At 38.0% G+C, this 16,293-nt stretch overlaps 1 protein-coding gene across 1 annotated transcript in view; it reads left to right on the top strand.

The window, feature by feature from the left end:
* The window catches only part of XRCC5 (X-ray repair cross complementing 5), a 94,908-nt gene that overhangs the window by 5,463 nt on the left and 73,152 nt on the right, over positions 1-16,293 (top strand). The window contains exons 3-9 of the mRNA XM_060016146.1: positions 2,304-2,487; positions 3,388-3,436; positions 3,887-4,009; positions 6,805-6,996; positions 9,793-9,907; positions 11,260-11,398; positions 14,255-14,367. Coding sequence (XP_059872129.1) covers positions 2,304-2,487; positions 3,388-3,436; positions 3,887-4,009; positions 6,805-6,996; positions 9,793-9,907; positions 11,260-11,398; positions 14,255-14,367 — 915 coding nt within the window. The remainder of the gene's footprint in view (positions 1-2,303; positions 2,488-3,387; positions 3,437-3,886; positions 4,010-6,804; positions 6,997-9,792; positions 9,908-11,259; positions 11,399-14,254; positions 14,368-16,293) is intronic.

Genomic DNA, 16,293 nt, shown 5'->3' with positions numbered 1-16,293 from the left:
CGGTGGGGCTATACGTACATCCAAGGTGGCTCACCCCTGGAGCTGGTAGTTATGCCTTCTGGGGGCTGTGAGCTCAGCTGGGGCTGTCGCCCAGAACACTTAACTGCGGCCTCTCCATGTAGCTTGGGATGCTCACAGTATAGCAGTTGGTTCTAAAAAGGAGTGTTCCAAGAGTGGGTATTCTAAGAGACCTGCTTATGTGGCTTTTTATGACCTACCTCTAGAAATGCCAGAAGGTCATTTCCACTGCCTTCTATTAGTCAATCAGGTCGCTAAGCTATCTCACATTCAGTGGGGTGGGGAGGGGGCGGGAATTAGAGTCCTCTATTGTTTTAAGGGGTAGCCTCCAAATACAGGGAGAGAAGGAATAGATGGAGGCCGTCTTGAAGACTCTCTACCACGGTGCCTCAGTGAATATCTCTAAGATAAAGTACTTAGTACTTGACGTATTGTAAATGCTGTATGTGTTTTTATTATCATAACTACTACTACTACCATTATTATTAATTTCTGCCCTTTCTACCTGGTCTGACTGCTACTTTTGCGAAGTCCATGAAGTCCTTCATTCACTACTCCTCTGGACACGTCTGCTGTTTTTTCTGGGTGTTGCCTTTTCTACTGGGCACTGTTACCTCCCACCTGTCATCCTAGATTTTTACAAGTTCTGATAACCTGGAGTCCTTAATATCTCAAAGAAAATGAGGATGCTTCTAACCCCATTCTTGGTTATAGTAATTTGTGTTGGTTGTATTCAAGTAGTGCTGCTGTGCCCTAACGTAGTATAGATTTTTTTTAAAAAAGGGAAACAGTGCTTTCAGTTTTTATTTTTGGCTCTGCCCCTCGCATGGGAGTTGAAGTGAAATCTGGAAGGCCGGGAGACAAAACCTGGTGCCGCTCTCATGCTGCATTCAAATTTCCTCCCCTCTCCTGACTGAGGTTTTGTTGTCGAACAAGATTACCTTGCCTTAAGATGAAGTCTTGTGTGGGAGGCGGCTAGAATTCTAGCTGGCCTGTCGCACTGGTGTGCTGGAAATATTTGAACCCCAGCAGCTGGGACCTTCCCTCCATGTACAACTGGCAGTTGCAGCTGGAGTTGTTAACAGACTGGGGAATTTAACAGACCAAACAGGTGAAGAATGACAGAATTCCATCCTCTGCCCATGCAGTGTTCTTTTTACTGATACAGAAGGCTTCTGTTAATAAGTAGGTGGGAACAGGGCTGCCTTTTGTGTCGCATGCTATTTCTTGTTTTCATATTTCATTATGGAATGCTTCATAAAAGAAGCAAACTGAGAATAATATGATGGAAAGTGGTTTTCCCATTGTCTAGAACTACAACAGCCCTAAAGTTTTACTATATTTGTTTGATTTCTTTTTCTTTTTTTCCTTAAAAAATAAAATGTTAACTTATAGCTCCTTGTGTATCCCCTCCCAACCCTTTTCTTTCCTCTTCTTCCCCTCCTTTCCTCAGAATTTTCATAGTTATTACTGCACATACTTTATACCTTGGATCTCAGTGTATCTATAAATAGTATTTAGTATTGTATGAAGCTCTCAAAAGTGTATGTAATAGTATTATTCAGTACATATAATTCCACAACTTATTTTTCTCAGTCTTTTGTTTTTGAGATTTATTCATGTTGGTAAACATTGAACAAATTTATTCATTCTTTTTTTTTTAATAGAGTGTAATATTCCATTGTATAAATATTTTTCAGTGTGCTTTTGCATTCTTCAGTTGATGGATAGTTCGTTTTCAGATTTGCCCTGTTATAAACAGTGCTGAAGTGAACTGGAACTTTCTTGTCTCTTGTCTCTTTGTGTACATGTGCAGGAACTTCTCTGCAGTATATATACCTGTAAGTGAAATTGCTGGGATATAGAATATGAATCAGCAATTTATTTTTAATCTCTGTAAAATTTAAACTTTGTATAGTCATTCCAGAAAGACAGACTAAAATCGTTTCAAATGATACATAATTAGTTTTCACTGGGAATTAGAGTCTGATTTGGGTGGAAGCAAATCAAAGAAACTAATCAAGAGTAGCTACTGCCCTCCCATTCCTCCACCACAAATTGTGCCGAAAGGATGGGAACTGTAGTCAATGAAAAAGTCTGCTTAGAACCTAGGAATTATCATTGCTTATCAGTCCCACGGACCAGTTAGCCCAATATTCTGTTGTTGACGGTGGCCCCAGGGACCTGCCATAGGGAGGTATGGTTGTCTTGCTCCCTGAAGGTTAGATATCTAATGGTTTCCAGGTGATATTGTATGATTTCAACCTTCTAACCTGCTTCTCTAGGTGTTTGCTGAGAGCAAGGATGAAATTGCGTTAGTCCTTTTTGGTACAGATGGCACTGAGAACGCTCTTGCTGGTGAGGGCCAGTATCAGAACATCACAGTGCACAGACACCTGATGCTACCAGATTTTGACTTGCTGGAGGACATTGAAAGCAAAATCCAACCAGGTTCTCAACAAGCTGACTGTATCCTTTTTGAACCAGAGAAGACTCTTAAGAAATTTCCTTTAATCTGGGGAATTGTAATCTAGTTTGGTGAGGTTTTCTAAGAGTCCTAGCTCTGAGTATGTGGATGTTTTTGGCTCTGAGGACACACGGAGGTGATGTGTGTTAGGACTGAATGTGAAATTAACTAGGTTGGGTTGGGTGCCTGGACTCCACGCCCTGCAGTAACTTGCTCCTCTGCACTAGTGACATTGAGAGGTTGGGAGGTATCAGAAGGGGGTATATGTATTGACTATGTGTAGAGGGTTTGGTGGTGGTGATGGTTGGAAATGTTTGGATGTAGAGAAGCTATTTTTAGAAGAGTATAGCATTAGCATTCTCCTAGCCTTCCTGGATGGAGGATAATTGTATGCCAAAAATCAGACTGATACCCAAACTGTGAGACTAACAGTTCCTTCCACAGCTGCCCTGGTTTTAAGGGGTTCCTCTTATTTTTCTAAACAGTGGTGCCATCCCTGGTCACTGGGAGGTGCTGCTGTGCTGGGAGTGACTTACAAATGCTACATTATGGCTCGCTTCATGTGTAAGAATGGACTGTAATCACAGAAAATGGGTTCTAGATACTGTAAGATGGCATCATAATTTTTCATTAAATGAGCAGAATATGTCAGATTACCTTTTGGTTTATTTCATTTTTCCTGTTTATATGTTTCAGGAAGTGTACTTTGATTTATAACATATATGAATATATGTTAGTGAAATAGACTTGGAAGAAGGGCACTTGGGCAAGTACTTTTAAATCATCACACCGTCAGCCCAGTGTCCACAATTTCCAGCATTGTAGATTTCACTGGAAAAAAGTGGCATGTTCTTGGGATAAAGGGACTGTTTGGTGTTATCTTCTGCCCTTAACTAGCTGAGTCCTGGATGCCCTCATTGTGTGCATGGATTTGATTCAACAAGAAACTGTGTAAGTATCTCAACTGAAGAGAGCTGGAAATGAGCCTGTCTGTGTGGAATCAGACCATTTGGAAAATGAACCCTTGCAAGGCTATAATTGTAGTACCTAGGAGAGTTGCTTGTATGTACCTCTGTGGAGGCTGGAAGGGGATCCTTTTTTATCGTAGTGACCACATCTTTAACTGAAGTTAAAGTTAGGAAATCAGAGACATACTATTTCCATAATGCTCAGAAATTTTGCCTAAGATGTTCAAAGCATGAGTCATGACTGGGTTGGTTATATGTTTAATAGGAACCTAGCTGAGCATCAGCAGCACACGGACTTCTGGAATGTAATCACCTTTGTTAGCTGGAGCTAGATTCATTCCTTACCCTTTTTCTGCTTAGTGACCAAGTACATTTGAAGTTTAGGAAATAACTCAGGAGAATGATTTCTTAACATGCTAACTCTCTCTTCTAGAGGAAAGAAGTTTGAGAAGAGGCATATTGAAGTGTTCACTGACCTCAGCAGCCCATTCAGCAGAGATCAGCTGGGTATTATAATTCATAACTTGAAGAAATCTGGCATCTCCCTGCAGTTTTTGTAAGTCCATAAGAATAATATTTGCAGACAGATCTTGTGCTCTTATAATGCAGTGATAGGACCCCTTCGTAGAGCACTCAGTTCTCAAGAGTCCTCTCTGCTCTGAGTCAGAATCTGTCAGATCACTGACTTCAGCCAACGTTCATTGATTACTCTCTTGTGTTCCAGGAACTCTTCTGAGTTTTGATGATAAAGGGATGAAAGTCACAAGGAAACCTGGGAGTTTAGCTCAGTAGCAGATGTTTGCTTGTGCTGTTCTTGGACCCAAAGAATTGAGGCATTAGAGGAATCTTTTAAGGACATTCAGTTCATCTCCTGCCTGCATAGAAGACTTTACCCAAACAATTACCGGATTGGTGGTGTCTTTTCTTAAACAGCCTAGAGGACTGTGTCTTAAAGACAGTAGATGTTTTTAGGATAGAGAGGAATGTCAACTTGGGAACGATTTTAAACACGTCTGCTTATTTTTAACTCTTTTTCAGATCTAAAGGATACACACACATTTATAAAATGTAATTTGCTTGTGCATATTTACAGATGAGGTGTACAAACTTAGGAGGAAAATATTTTTCACAACTTGTTAGGGAGAGAGTCCCTCCTCCCCCAATAACTTGAATTTCCCCTCCAGGCACTTACTTTATCTTATAGCCCTAACAGAAAGTTCTTTCCACTACATTAATCCTTCCTGCTGCATCTGAAACCTGTTTTTTCTTGTCCTATTTTTGGTAAAAGCAGAGTGGAGGTATAGAATGTTGAATTATTAGGGACACTCCTTTTTCGGATTGAGAGCCATACCAAGAAGCCTGCAGCTCTGAGTGGTGAGCCTGCAGCTTCTTTAGAATGCCCGCCGTGGAGAATTAAGAACCTCTCTTGCATGTACGTACCTCTTAAGACTGCTGAGGGGCAACTCCTTTCTGTAGAACTGTAGAAAAATAGTTCAGAATAACCCATCAAGCTGATACTTGGTAAGATGGTACTTCAGAGAAATTAAGTGCTTTTTAAGTGACTCTTCTTTTCTCATTGAGTTGAGGTTTTCTCAGCACTTCAAAAGCCCAGCTCGGTTTCTGTTCCCTGTTCATAATCTCAGATGCCTTTACATCCTTGACACGTACTGCACTTCTGTCAATGTCATTGGAAAGGGCTACTTTTTTTTGTATGAGCAATGCTGTAAAGCAAGCTGAACAGAACATAGCCTTTTCTTCCACTTGCTGGTTATTTGACTGGTTGTATTTTTTTCTTGGGTAATACCCTTCTTCCTTTGCTGCAAACTTCTAGCATGCGAAGTAGAGTTTTTGCTCTTATTGTTTGGTGTATCCCATGTATGGTGGATTGTTCTAGTTGGACTGGACCTTCCTGACCCTTCATTTTCATGTTAATCGTCCCTTCTTCCTGGTTTATGCTCTGGAAACAGCAACAGCGTGGTGCAAACCTGACGTGCTGTACCCTGCTTGCTGGAAGCTCTTTTTCATGTAATGCAGGACATGCACATCTCTCATGCTAAGAATACATAGAAAAAATGGAAACATGAAGCTCTGTTTTGATGATAACAAGTGAAATGATAAAGGAATCACCTTAAAAATCCACATGGGGTAACCAGCAGGTAATTTTGAGTAAACTGAAAAGATCGCTGAATTCAACTGTTTGGGTTTCCAGGGACAAACTAGGGTGACCTGCTACAGTGGAAAGAACCTTGCTCTTTCAGTCAGATGACTGAGTCTTTGCTCCGTCACTTATTAGCTTTATTAGCTATACGGTTTTGGCCAAATTATTTCATTTCTGTAGCTTCCATTTCTTTTCAGAAAATGGAGGTAGAAATCTCTATCCAACTAACAAATAAGAATGAAATGAGATTGTTTATATAAAAACATTTATAAAGTGTCATGTAGAATATTATCATAAAATGTGTTTGGTTGGTTTGCTTTTCAGTTTGTATATTGATTATTGAATATTCCCATGACTGGTAACCCCACTCTAGTTTTAGTCTCATTTCAGGCAAACAAGTGGAGTGAAACACAGGAACAAAATTGGTTTTACTTATTTCTAGCAATTAACTGGTTTCTGTATAGGAATTCTCTATCTGAAATAATGATGATGACATTGTTTGAGTTTTAAGTATTTTATACACTTTCTCTTATTAATCTTTATAATAATCTTGAGAGATCATTAATGGGCATTTGTTTGTTTATTTTTGTCTGCCTAGAATGTCACCCAGCCTTTTTCTAGGAAGCGTTCCTTCCTACTTTTTAACCTAATGGCTTGAATGAGAGCTGACATCTAGATCTGGCTCCTAGGCTACCACTAATTCCTGGTCTTTTGAATTGGAGAGTAGAGGGTTAAACCCTCAGTCCCTCTTTGGTAGTGGAGTTGGGCATTATGAGCTTGAAAGTGTTCAGAAACAATGTGGAGGAAGCCAGTCTGAAAGAGCGGGGCCAGCATAAAGGAAAATGAAATATGGAGATAGAGAGTGAGAGGGTCACAGAATCCTTGTGGTGTTTGAGACTCTGGGTCTAGTCATCCTAAGGCCATGTGCAGCCTTGCCCTTTCAATTATTTTGTTACATTAAGCCAATAAATTACCCCCATAAAAGCCAAACCAAAGAGACTTTGGTCACTTGAAACTGATAGAATATTGGTCAAGGTAGATAGTGCCATTTGATGGTTGAGAAATGTAAAGCTCAGAGAGGCTGACTGACCATTTTCTCATAGCGAGTGAGTGACAGTCACAGAATTGGAACCCCGTTTATTATTTGGCTTCAGGGCTTTTCTTCTTAAGTACTGCTGGTCTTTTCCTGACAGTTTGCCTTTCCCAGTTGGGAAGGAAGATGGAACTGGGGACGGAGGAGATGGCAACTTGCTCTCCGACCACCATGGGTCCTCCTTTCCTCCAAAAGGAATCAGTGAGCAGCAAAAAGAAGGTATTCGGATGGTGAAGAAGGTGATGATGTCTTTAGAAGGTGAAGATGGGCTGGAGGAAATTTATTCCTTCAGGTAAGACATGAAAGCATTGTTTACAACTTTCAGTTGTAAGCATATTAATTGTTCTTCTGATCAGATGGCTCCCTAATGCTTTTCCTTTTCTGGGCCACTTTTGAATTAGCAGTTATACTTTAGTATTTCAATTTTTATTAAAGAAATGGTGCACCAGCCCCTAATCCCATTTTTTGAAGTTTGTATGGTTGGTGCAAGATTTCTTATTTATTTCCAAGACTATGTCGGTAGAGTTTGGAAATACATAAATATAACGAACGATTTAACAAGTCAAATTATAAAAGATGAGGTAGTAGATTTCTTCTTTATGCCAAGCTTGGGGCACATTTCTTGGGCCCTTCCTTGTCATACACCTAAAAAACATTCTTAATTATAAAATGTGGTGTCAGGTCTGAGATAATACTTAATATCCTCTAATCTTCTGATTTAGGTTTTAGGAGGCAGTATACTATAATATACAGATTTTTTTAAAAAACTTTTGGTCTCAACATAGTTTGGTCAGGCAAAAACAAATCAAAACAAAGCAAAACCCCCAAATATTAAGAATTTACAACCTGTTTATTCCATGTGGGCTTTGTAAAGGCAAAATGATTTAAGAAATGGGAAATCCCTGAAGTACCATATAACGATTAGTCAAGCTACTTTTTTTGGCCATCCAATTAGAGACTGTGGGAGAGATGATCTCCTTTATCTGTATTATTCTTGGTTGGAATTGGATATATATTTTGATCAAAGAACCTGAGACGGGTCCATAGCATCTAGAACGGTGTGTATTTGAAGGGCCTGATTTGGTAAAAGTGGCAATAGAGTACCACACTGTATGGCTGTGGAGTTTCAAATCCTCAGGGATACTGCTACTTAATGTTAAAGAATTAATTCTAGTTTATTAATAAACACACAAAATACAAGCATTTTAAGAAAAGTTCTTAATTGAAGTAGAGGTTCAGTTGAAGTAAACGTTAAACAATTAGGATTTTTTTGAGTAGCAATAGTGTGTATCTGCTCTACTTTTTATTCTCAATCACAATTTTCAAATATTTCTGGTGAGCTATAATTGATAAGCAATCAGCCTGCTTTTCTAAACATAGATACTATTGAAAAATTGCAGGTAAATGGGAATTTTGGAAATTGAACTGTAATTTCCCAAGGGGTTGTCAAAGGAGTCAATGAAGAATCCTGTAAAGTGATGTTTCTTTGCCATAATATGTGTTCTAATTGTAATACATGCAAATATGTGTTCCTAAATTATTTTTCTTTCAAATTTGGATATGGCTTTCTCTAACATGGGAATACATGTCTAAAGCTAACATATTCACCATGATATTGTAAAGAAGAATTATAGACCAATAAAATTACCTAGAAAAGTTTCTTTTCCTGTAACATAGCAAGGAGGGAAATTACTATGTGCTGTCCTAGCCGTTTGAAATTACTTTGATTTTAGGTCTGCCATGAAGGTGTGGATCAGAACTTTGCCATCTGATACGGTAGCCATTATCCACATGTGGCTATTTAAATTTATTAAAATTAAATAAAATTTAAAACTTAGTCCCTCAGTCATAGTAGCCACTGAGTTAAAGAGCTCAGTAGCCTATTGGACAGGAATAGTTAGAAATAGAATACTTCCCTCATTGCACAAAGTTGTACAGGACAGCCCTGGACTAGACTTATCCTCATCTAGAAGACATTAGAGGAAGATAACTTGACTTGTAACTGGGGAGCTTCAAATCTGCAGAACTCATCCAGTTGTTCTCAGATGTTACATATAAGAGGCTGGTCTTTAGAATTTCCCCTGGAACAGAATCCAAACCTCTTGATGGTTTTAGACGTGACTCATAATCAGACTAGCAATGTCCTATGAGACAGGTTAGACCTGGTTTCAGACCCATTCATTCCTCAGTGAATACAAAGCCAAGGTGTACCGTAAGCTTTGGAGCAGGGTATCAGGTAGAATATCTACTATTCATTGTAGATTATTTCTGAAAATTGGAGTCTCTTGAGGCCTCTTTGTCCATAACTCTGGATAATGTCAGATAATCCTTAGTGAATACCACAAATTCCACCTATCTCCTATGATTTTCTCTGTTGTGTTTGATTAGGAACCAGATGAAAATAGAACTGATCTTCACTAGTATTCAAATGAAGTAGCCCTCTGCATCGTGTTTGCTACTTCCCAATTCCCTTTCCCTACGCAGTGAGAAACCTAGAGTTACCTGCTTTAAGACTGAGTGTGGACTGCTAAATTCCTTTATCCCGTGGAGAGTCATTATTTAATTCTCTCCACTGTGTGCATATACTTACCATGTCTTTTATTTAAGAGAATGGAAATGAGCTAAAGAATTGCAGGGTTGTGAACAGTGACGATACAGGATGGAGCCCCCCCTGTGATATCTTAGAGCAGGGCTTTTTATCCTCAGGTCCATGGTTTTCGGGAGCTGGTGTGTGCAAACATATTTACGAATGTGCTTTTATCACATCCTCACAGTGTCCTTGGTCCTGAAAAAAAAATGTTAAGAACAACTGGCCAAGTTGAAGAAAAGATTGAATAGGGGGAAGGTACAGATGTTCCTTTTCACCTATCAGTAAAGGAATTCAACTCCTTCCTCCTAAGCCAACTCATTTGTATTCTGGCTCTCTCCCAACTGATGGTCGCCACGAGTTTTCCTTGCCATCCCCTGCTGTTCCTCTCTTTATGATCAACAGCATCTCACTTCTCATTCTAGACAACTAAATGCAATGTCCAGCACAGGTTAACATTTTTAAAATTGCTGCTTTCATAATACATTTTTCTTTATTAAGTGAGAGTCTGAGACAGCTGTGTGTCTTTAAGAAAATTGAGAGGCGTTCCATGCCCTGGCCCTGTCAACTGACCATTGGCTCCAATTTGTCTATAAAGATTGTGGCTTATAAATCGGTAAGTGGTAGGTACACATTTTTAAAGAAATGTTAGCAGGCAGACAAATATGCTTATATAAGGAACTGACAATTCGTGTGTGGGTTATTCAAAACCATAATTACTGCTTCTCTAACTGCTCTCCCTGTTCATTTCATCTCTATTTAGCTTTTATGTAAAAGGCATGCTAACAGAGGAAGCTTTAAGAATTGTCTATAATAGGGACTTCCCTGGTGGTCCAGTGGTTAAGAATCTGCCTTCCAATGCGGGGGACACAGGTTCGATCGCTGGTCAGGGAACAAGGATCCCACATGCCACAGGGCAACTAAGCCCGCGTGCCGCAACTACTTTAAAAAAAAAAGGAAAAAAAAACAAATAGTCTATAATAGGGGTTGATTCCCTCCTTTTTCTCTTTCTCTCCATTGACAGTTGATTGTTAATCATGAGTTTCAGGTCTTTCTCTTTTTGTTTTTTAAAGAAAGAAAATGAAATGCATTAAGTTGTATCATTGTGGTATCATAGCAGAAATACAGATACACACCAGAGTTCAGTTCAGGGTTTTGAAAACTCAGTCACATCTAATTTAGTTGTTAATGATCTGGTAGTGACAACATCTAAGAAATATCAAAAGATGTTGACTTGTTACTGTGAAATGGCCTTTTGTAACATATGTACATTTGTACGTAATAGTATATTTTCAAAAATGAGTTGCTTTTGGTAATTATTTGATGAAATTCCAGTTTGAGTATGAGTCTTGGATCCATGCCTCCGCATGACCTTCCTTGTCTTTTTTCTTTAAATGCACAAAATAAATATATAGAAACATTTAAATATATAAAATATACAAAAACATGTTGTTTTATATATTCAAGTGTTTTTTTTAATATTCAAGGACTTAATTCCAAAACACCCTACATGCATGAAAACCATGGAGGTACTTCAAGGCCTAGAATAGTGTCCCTGGGAATGAGAATATAGTCTCTTTCCTTTTTTTTTCCTAGTTACTTTTTCATATTTCCTTATTGATTTCTGAGTACTGATAGACTGCTTTCCCCTTTCTTGTGTGTTGGGAAACTGTGGTAACAAAATGTAGGGCTCTCTTTTGTTAGACAGTCTGAGGGTTTTGTATAGAAGGTGTTTGAATGTATACAAATATTCATATTTATCTGTGGATTACCCTTGGGGGAAAATAAAATGTAGAAAGAATTATAAAATAAACTAAAATTTCCACAGTAGGCAAGAGACAACAAACCAATGTAGCTGGAGTCATTGTTTTGGATTTTTTTCTGTAAAGCAGAGAGTAGGTTTTCATCTTTTGTCCATCTGAATCATAGCTTTCCTTGTTTTCCCTTTATTTTTCTTTTGGAAATCAGATTCTACAAGAGAGAGTTAAAAAGTGTTGGACAGTTGTGGATGCAAGAACTCAAAAAAAAGAAGATATACAAAGAGAAACAGTTTATTGCTTGAATGACGATGATGAAACTGAAGTTCCAAAAGAGGATACTATTCAAGGTATTATTATTGCCAGTGAGAGTTTCACTTTTGCCTAGAAAATTTTCTTCAAGATGATAGGAGGCAGGCTAGGTTTTGTATTATTATTTGTCTAGAGACACAACTATATGAGGGGATCATGAGACGCTGGATCCTTTAGGTCATCTGTTGGGTCTCAGGCAGGATGGTTCCGAGGCAGGAGTATACTCGGGCATTCAGTCTCTCTGGGTTTTAAATGTCTCAAGTGACAGAACTTAATACTTGGCTTTGTTTTAAAGTTTGAAACTCACTAGCTAGGAAAAGGCTTATATTAACATGGCCGAAGCAAATTTTTTGTTTACCTTTGACTTCCATAGTGATCGTTTTTCTGAGTGCCAATTTCAGGTCTTATATCCTGCCTGTTTAGCTCCCTTATGGTAATTTAGGGGATAAGAAAAATTATTTGTGTTTGTTATATTGCTTTATGTTCACTAGGATCTTTAGAGTTGTACTTCATATATTTGTACCCATTGGCTCTGTGTAGTGTACTTAGATAGCGTCTCTATCCAGAGGGCTTAGAAGCTAGCTGAGGGTGTCTGAGTGTTCAAGAGCTAAAATGATAAGATACCAAATGATGGTTAAGATAGAAACCAGAGTCTTTATATAAATTTATCACCAGACTATGTGCTACTCAGTATAATTTTAATTTGCAAGCCTTAAAAAAAATTCCTTTCATCTGTGGCACTGCGTTGCAGTATTTGCATATTTATATGTTTTGCAGGGGTCTTGGCGGGTGGGAGAGTGATTAAAGGTAGTGGTGGCCGTGACCCCTTTCTTTCTTCTGATGGATTAGAATGTAATAAACAACCCACAATCTCTACTAATTCCTTAATTCAACTCAATAGTATAGTGTGGTTAAGAACAGAAATTTTGGAGTCAGACCTTGGTTAGAATCATGGCTCCATTACTTGCTCGTCATTTAATCCTCATATAATGACTGGCTCATAGTAGGAAGAATAGCGTGATTAAGGGCATAAGACCAGGAAAGCAGAGGGCCTTCTCAGTGATACCAAGTAGTTGGGTAAGGTGTATTGGGCATATGCAGATTCGTACTCAGGATAGTATCTAAAAGACAATCTGCATTTTCTCTTTTAATCTTCACAACAACCAGTGAAGTAGGCACTCTTGTTTCCATTTTACAGATAAGAGAATTGAGATTGAAAGACATTCGTTAACATTTGCAAAATCTCATAGTTAACAAGTAGCAGAATTTGAACCCAGGGCTGCAGGAGTCTGTTTCTACATGCTATTCTGAATTAGGAAGGGCTTTGAATGATACGCTGAAGAGCTTATGCTTGATTTTGAAAGCGACATGGAGCTGCTTATAATGTTGAGGAGCAGAGTGCCATGGGGGCTGTGTTTTAGAAAGATTAATAGGACATCTGGGTATAGGATGGATTGGAAGGAGAAGGGACTAGAGATGGTACCAATTCTTTCGGTTGCACGCAAAGAAAGCAGCTCTGGTTGTCTTAGACAGAAAGCAAACATATTGGTGGAGCAAGGGAGAGGGAAGAGTTAAACATTGTTTCAGTTTGAAGAGCATAGATGTGCAGCTTTTCTCTCTTACCTTTTTGCAGTTACCCACATACTTCCTTTGCCTGTCTTCCACTTTCTATCCCCTAATATGTAGAGTTCTCTTTTTTAGATAGAGGGACTAGTTTATGTGAGCAAAGGACTATGGTCGTATTTGTAGTCTGTTCTCTACTCTTTGCCATGTACAAAAGTTACAGTTATTGATTTGCCCTGTAAAAGATGAGCCAGAAAACATAAGACAGTTTTAATTAGAAGTTTTAGGTTACTCTTAAACGATTCAAGTAAGATGTCTGAAAAAACATTGGGTTTAGATACCACTCTTAATCATGTGCCATACATTTCCCTCTTAACTTCTTGTTGAAATTTTTGTTTATATCACCAGCTTTTATTAAAAGACATATATGAAAATAGAAATGCGTTTCTTTTTAATTAAATACATGGCATGTGCAGAGTGAGTGAACTAATAAACACTGGATCACAGAATCTGCCCCCAAACACACAAGTTTCTTTGTTTCTTGGAGTAAAGATGCATATGCTTTTCCTTTTCATCTATGCAAGGTCATAATCCTTGGATTTTGATGATCTTTCTCCCCATTAAACATATAAGGCTATATAGTGAAAGGGCATGACCTTCCATAGGGCAGAGAGGCCCTGGAACAGGGTTGGAGTTTTTTTAAGGAGCCAAGAGCCTATATCTGTAATAACCTAAGTAATCAAAAAGAAAAAAAAATAGACAATCCAATCCCAGAAATAAAATAAATTTAAATGCAGAAAAATATCCAGCTTCTCAATTGAATGTTTCTAAATAGAAAAATTTTGGCTTCTTCCGTTAGGCATTTGTGTATCTCCAGCATCCATTTTTGAGAACATTTTGTTCTGAAAATCCTATGGGCACATTTCTCTGTGGGTCTCCAGGTTTCTAAATAAATGTGTTCTTGTTATTATGTTTACAAGTCATGATTGTACTTTAGTCAACCATGGTTTATCTTTGGAGGATAACTAGGACATTGCATTTGCTACATTCTTCCTTCTAGGACGGATAATCATTAAGGTAACTAGATTGCAGAATATGCTACTTAAAAAAATGTAATTAGATTTTAATTGTCTCTGTGTCGTATATGTTTGTGGATCTGCCGCTTCTTTTTCTGCAGTGATCACAACGGGTAGAAATTTGATTCCGGCAAACAGTATATGGAGGCTTGATCCGGAGTGTGCATGTATCGTTAATGTATGTATAGGGCCAATTTCAGCTTGTGGAAAATGAGGCCCCATATGCTTAACAGATGCTCTTCTCTTGTTCTTTAGGGTTCCGTTATGGGAGTGATATCATTCCTTTCTCTAAAGTGGATGAGGAACAAATGAAATATAAATCGGAGGGGAAGTGCTTCTCTGTTTTGGGATTTTGTAGATCTTCTCAGGTAAAGCACGTATTTGCCTACTAATTGTAAACAAAACAGATGAGCTTTTTTCTCATTATTCGAGATGGTGTGCTTTGGATTGGGCCTGTTATTTATAATATGTTGTTTTCACTTTTAGTTTTTCTAAAATGTAGTCTGGCGTGCTGCTATCCTTGATTTTTGAAGGTTAAAAATCAAGAGGTAGAGAAGTCGGCATAAATCAGAATAGATTCAGTGAAAAGTCACTTCTTAGCTTTGGTGTCGGTCATAGCTCATAGTAGCCTTAAAGAACCAGCATCCAGTTCTTTGCTATTGTATTGCTTTCTCTAACTGTTATGTATACTGGAGTGTTCTACAGGAGTCAGGGTCTAGTTGGGTTTTGAATGACCGTAGATCTCTTAGAATATCATTGATTTATGCTAGTCACCCTTCTTCTCAACGCCCAACAAAGAGGTCTAGGATGCAAAACTTGTTCATTAGTCATATGTTTTTTAGACGGCAATACAGATGTACAAAAGAGACACAGTGGAAAATGCAGTAACTTATTGAAGGCTGTGGATACCATATACTATCCAAGAAAGGGTCATTAAAGATTCCCAGCAGTCTTAGATGAAATGTTCTTGAGGTAGGCAACCAAACAGAAGGAATAAGTAGAAAGTGCATCTTTTCAGGCTCTATAGGGGTGAAGAGATTTTTGTTGGTTCTAGAAGAACTCAAGTGAGAATTAAAATAAAAATAAATATAACCCAATATACCAGAATTAAATTTCTTCATGTTGCTCCAGCATGCAGTCCCTGTATAATTCAGTGTTAGAATAATTCAGTGAGGTGGGGAGAATGTTTTCCATCATATGCTCAAACTGTTAGATACAGAATAATTCAGTGAGGTGGGGAGAATGTTTTCCATCATATGCTCAAACTGTTAGATACAGTTTTAAGACTCATAAATCAAAAATTGAGAGTATTTACTTAAAGTCGATACAGTTAATGGTGAGAATAAATACCTTTTGGAAGTTGCGTATCTCTAACAGTTCTCTAACAAATTACACTAAATGTGCTTTTCTTTAAAATTATTCACTTTGGGAGGTATATAAACTTAAAATTTATGGTTCTTAATGTTGGTGCTTATGAGTCTTTTCAGTGAAACAGAACCTCCATTCAGACCTATTTGTAGAAACTGGCTTATTGGGAACTGGGTCTGCCTAATTCCAGATAGGCAGAAAAGATCTATCCAAAACTCCTATAACTGTAATTTAGGACTCAAAAAACTGAAATCATCTGTGCCATGGTAGGTGTGGGGACCTGTTTAGTTAGATGGCAAAGCAAGAAAAAGTGAGCTGAAAAGGTACGTTTTCCATTTTAAAAGATTTTTATTGACTTAAAATTAACCTTTAAGTCATGAAGTGTTTTCTAAACCAACTTTCTGTTGTTTTTAAGCTCTAAATTATTTTTGTCTTAAGTGTAATATCAGACAGGTACAATAAAGATAGTCATAATAGCTACCATTTATTGATTATAATATTATAACCAATATACTAACCACTTTATATAAATTCCCATTTAATTCTTGTTAACAGTCCTCTCAGGTAGGTGCCGTGATATGTATTTTATACACTAGGATATTGAGGTTCAGCGCTGTTAGGTAATTGGCCCAAGGTCCCCAGCTAGAAGGTGGTAGAGATGGGTTTTGAACCAGATCCCTCTGACTCCAAAGCTATGCCATTAATCAGCTATAATCTGCCCACCAGATAGACAGGCTCATTTTTGAATAGTCTAGTTTTTACATACCTGCTTTTGTGTATTATGTTAACAAATGCATACACGTCATCTTAAGAGCAAGGTTTTTCCATATCAACTAAGGTAAAGTATAAGTATGTACCTTTTAATAAACTAGTAATTAGCTTTAAATTAATAAGATCACATAGTTTTCCAGATTCCCTTAATCTGA

This window comes from Delphinus delphis, chromosome 7 (genome assembly GCF_949987515.2).
Source record: "Delphinus delphis chromosome 7, mDelDel1.2, whole genome shotgun sequence".
NCBI classification, from domain to species: domain Eukaryota; kingdom Metazoa; phylum Chordata; class Mammalia; order Artiodactyla; family Delphinidae; genus Delphinus; species Delphinus delphis.
The sequence above is the reverse complement of the archived record's forward strand: the minus strand, read 5'-3'. Positions and strand labels throughout refer to the sequence as shown.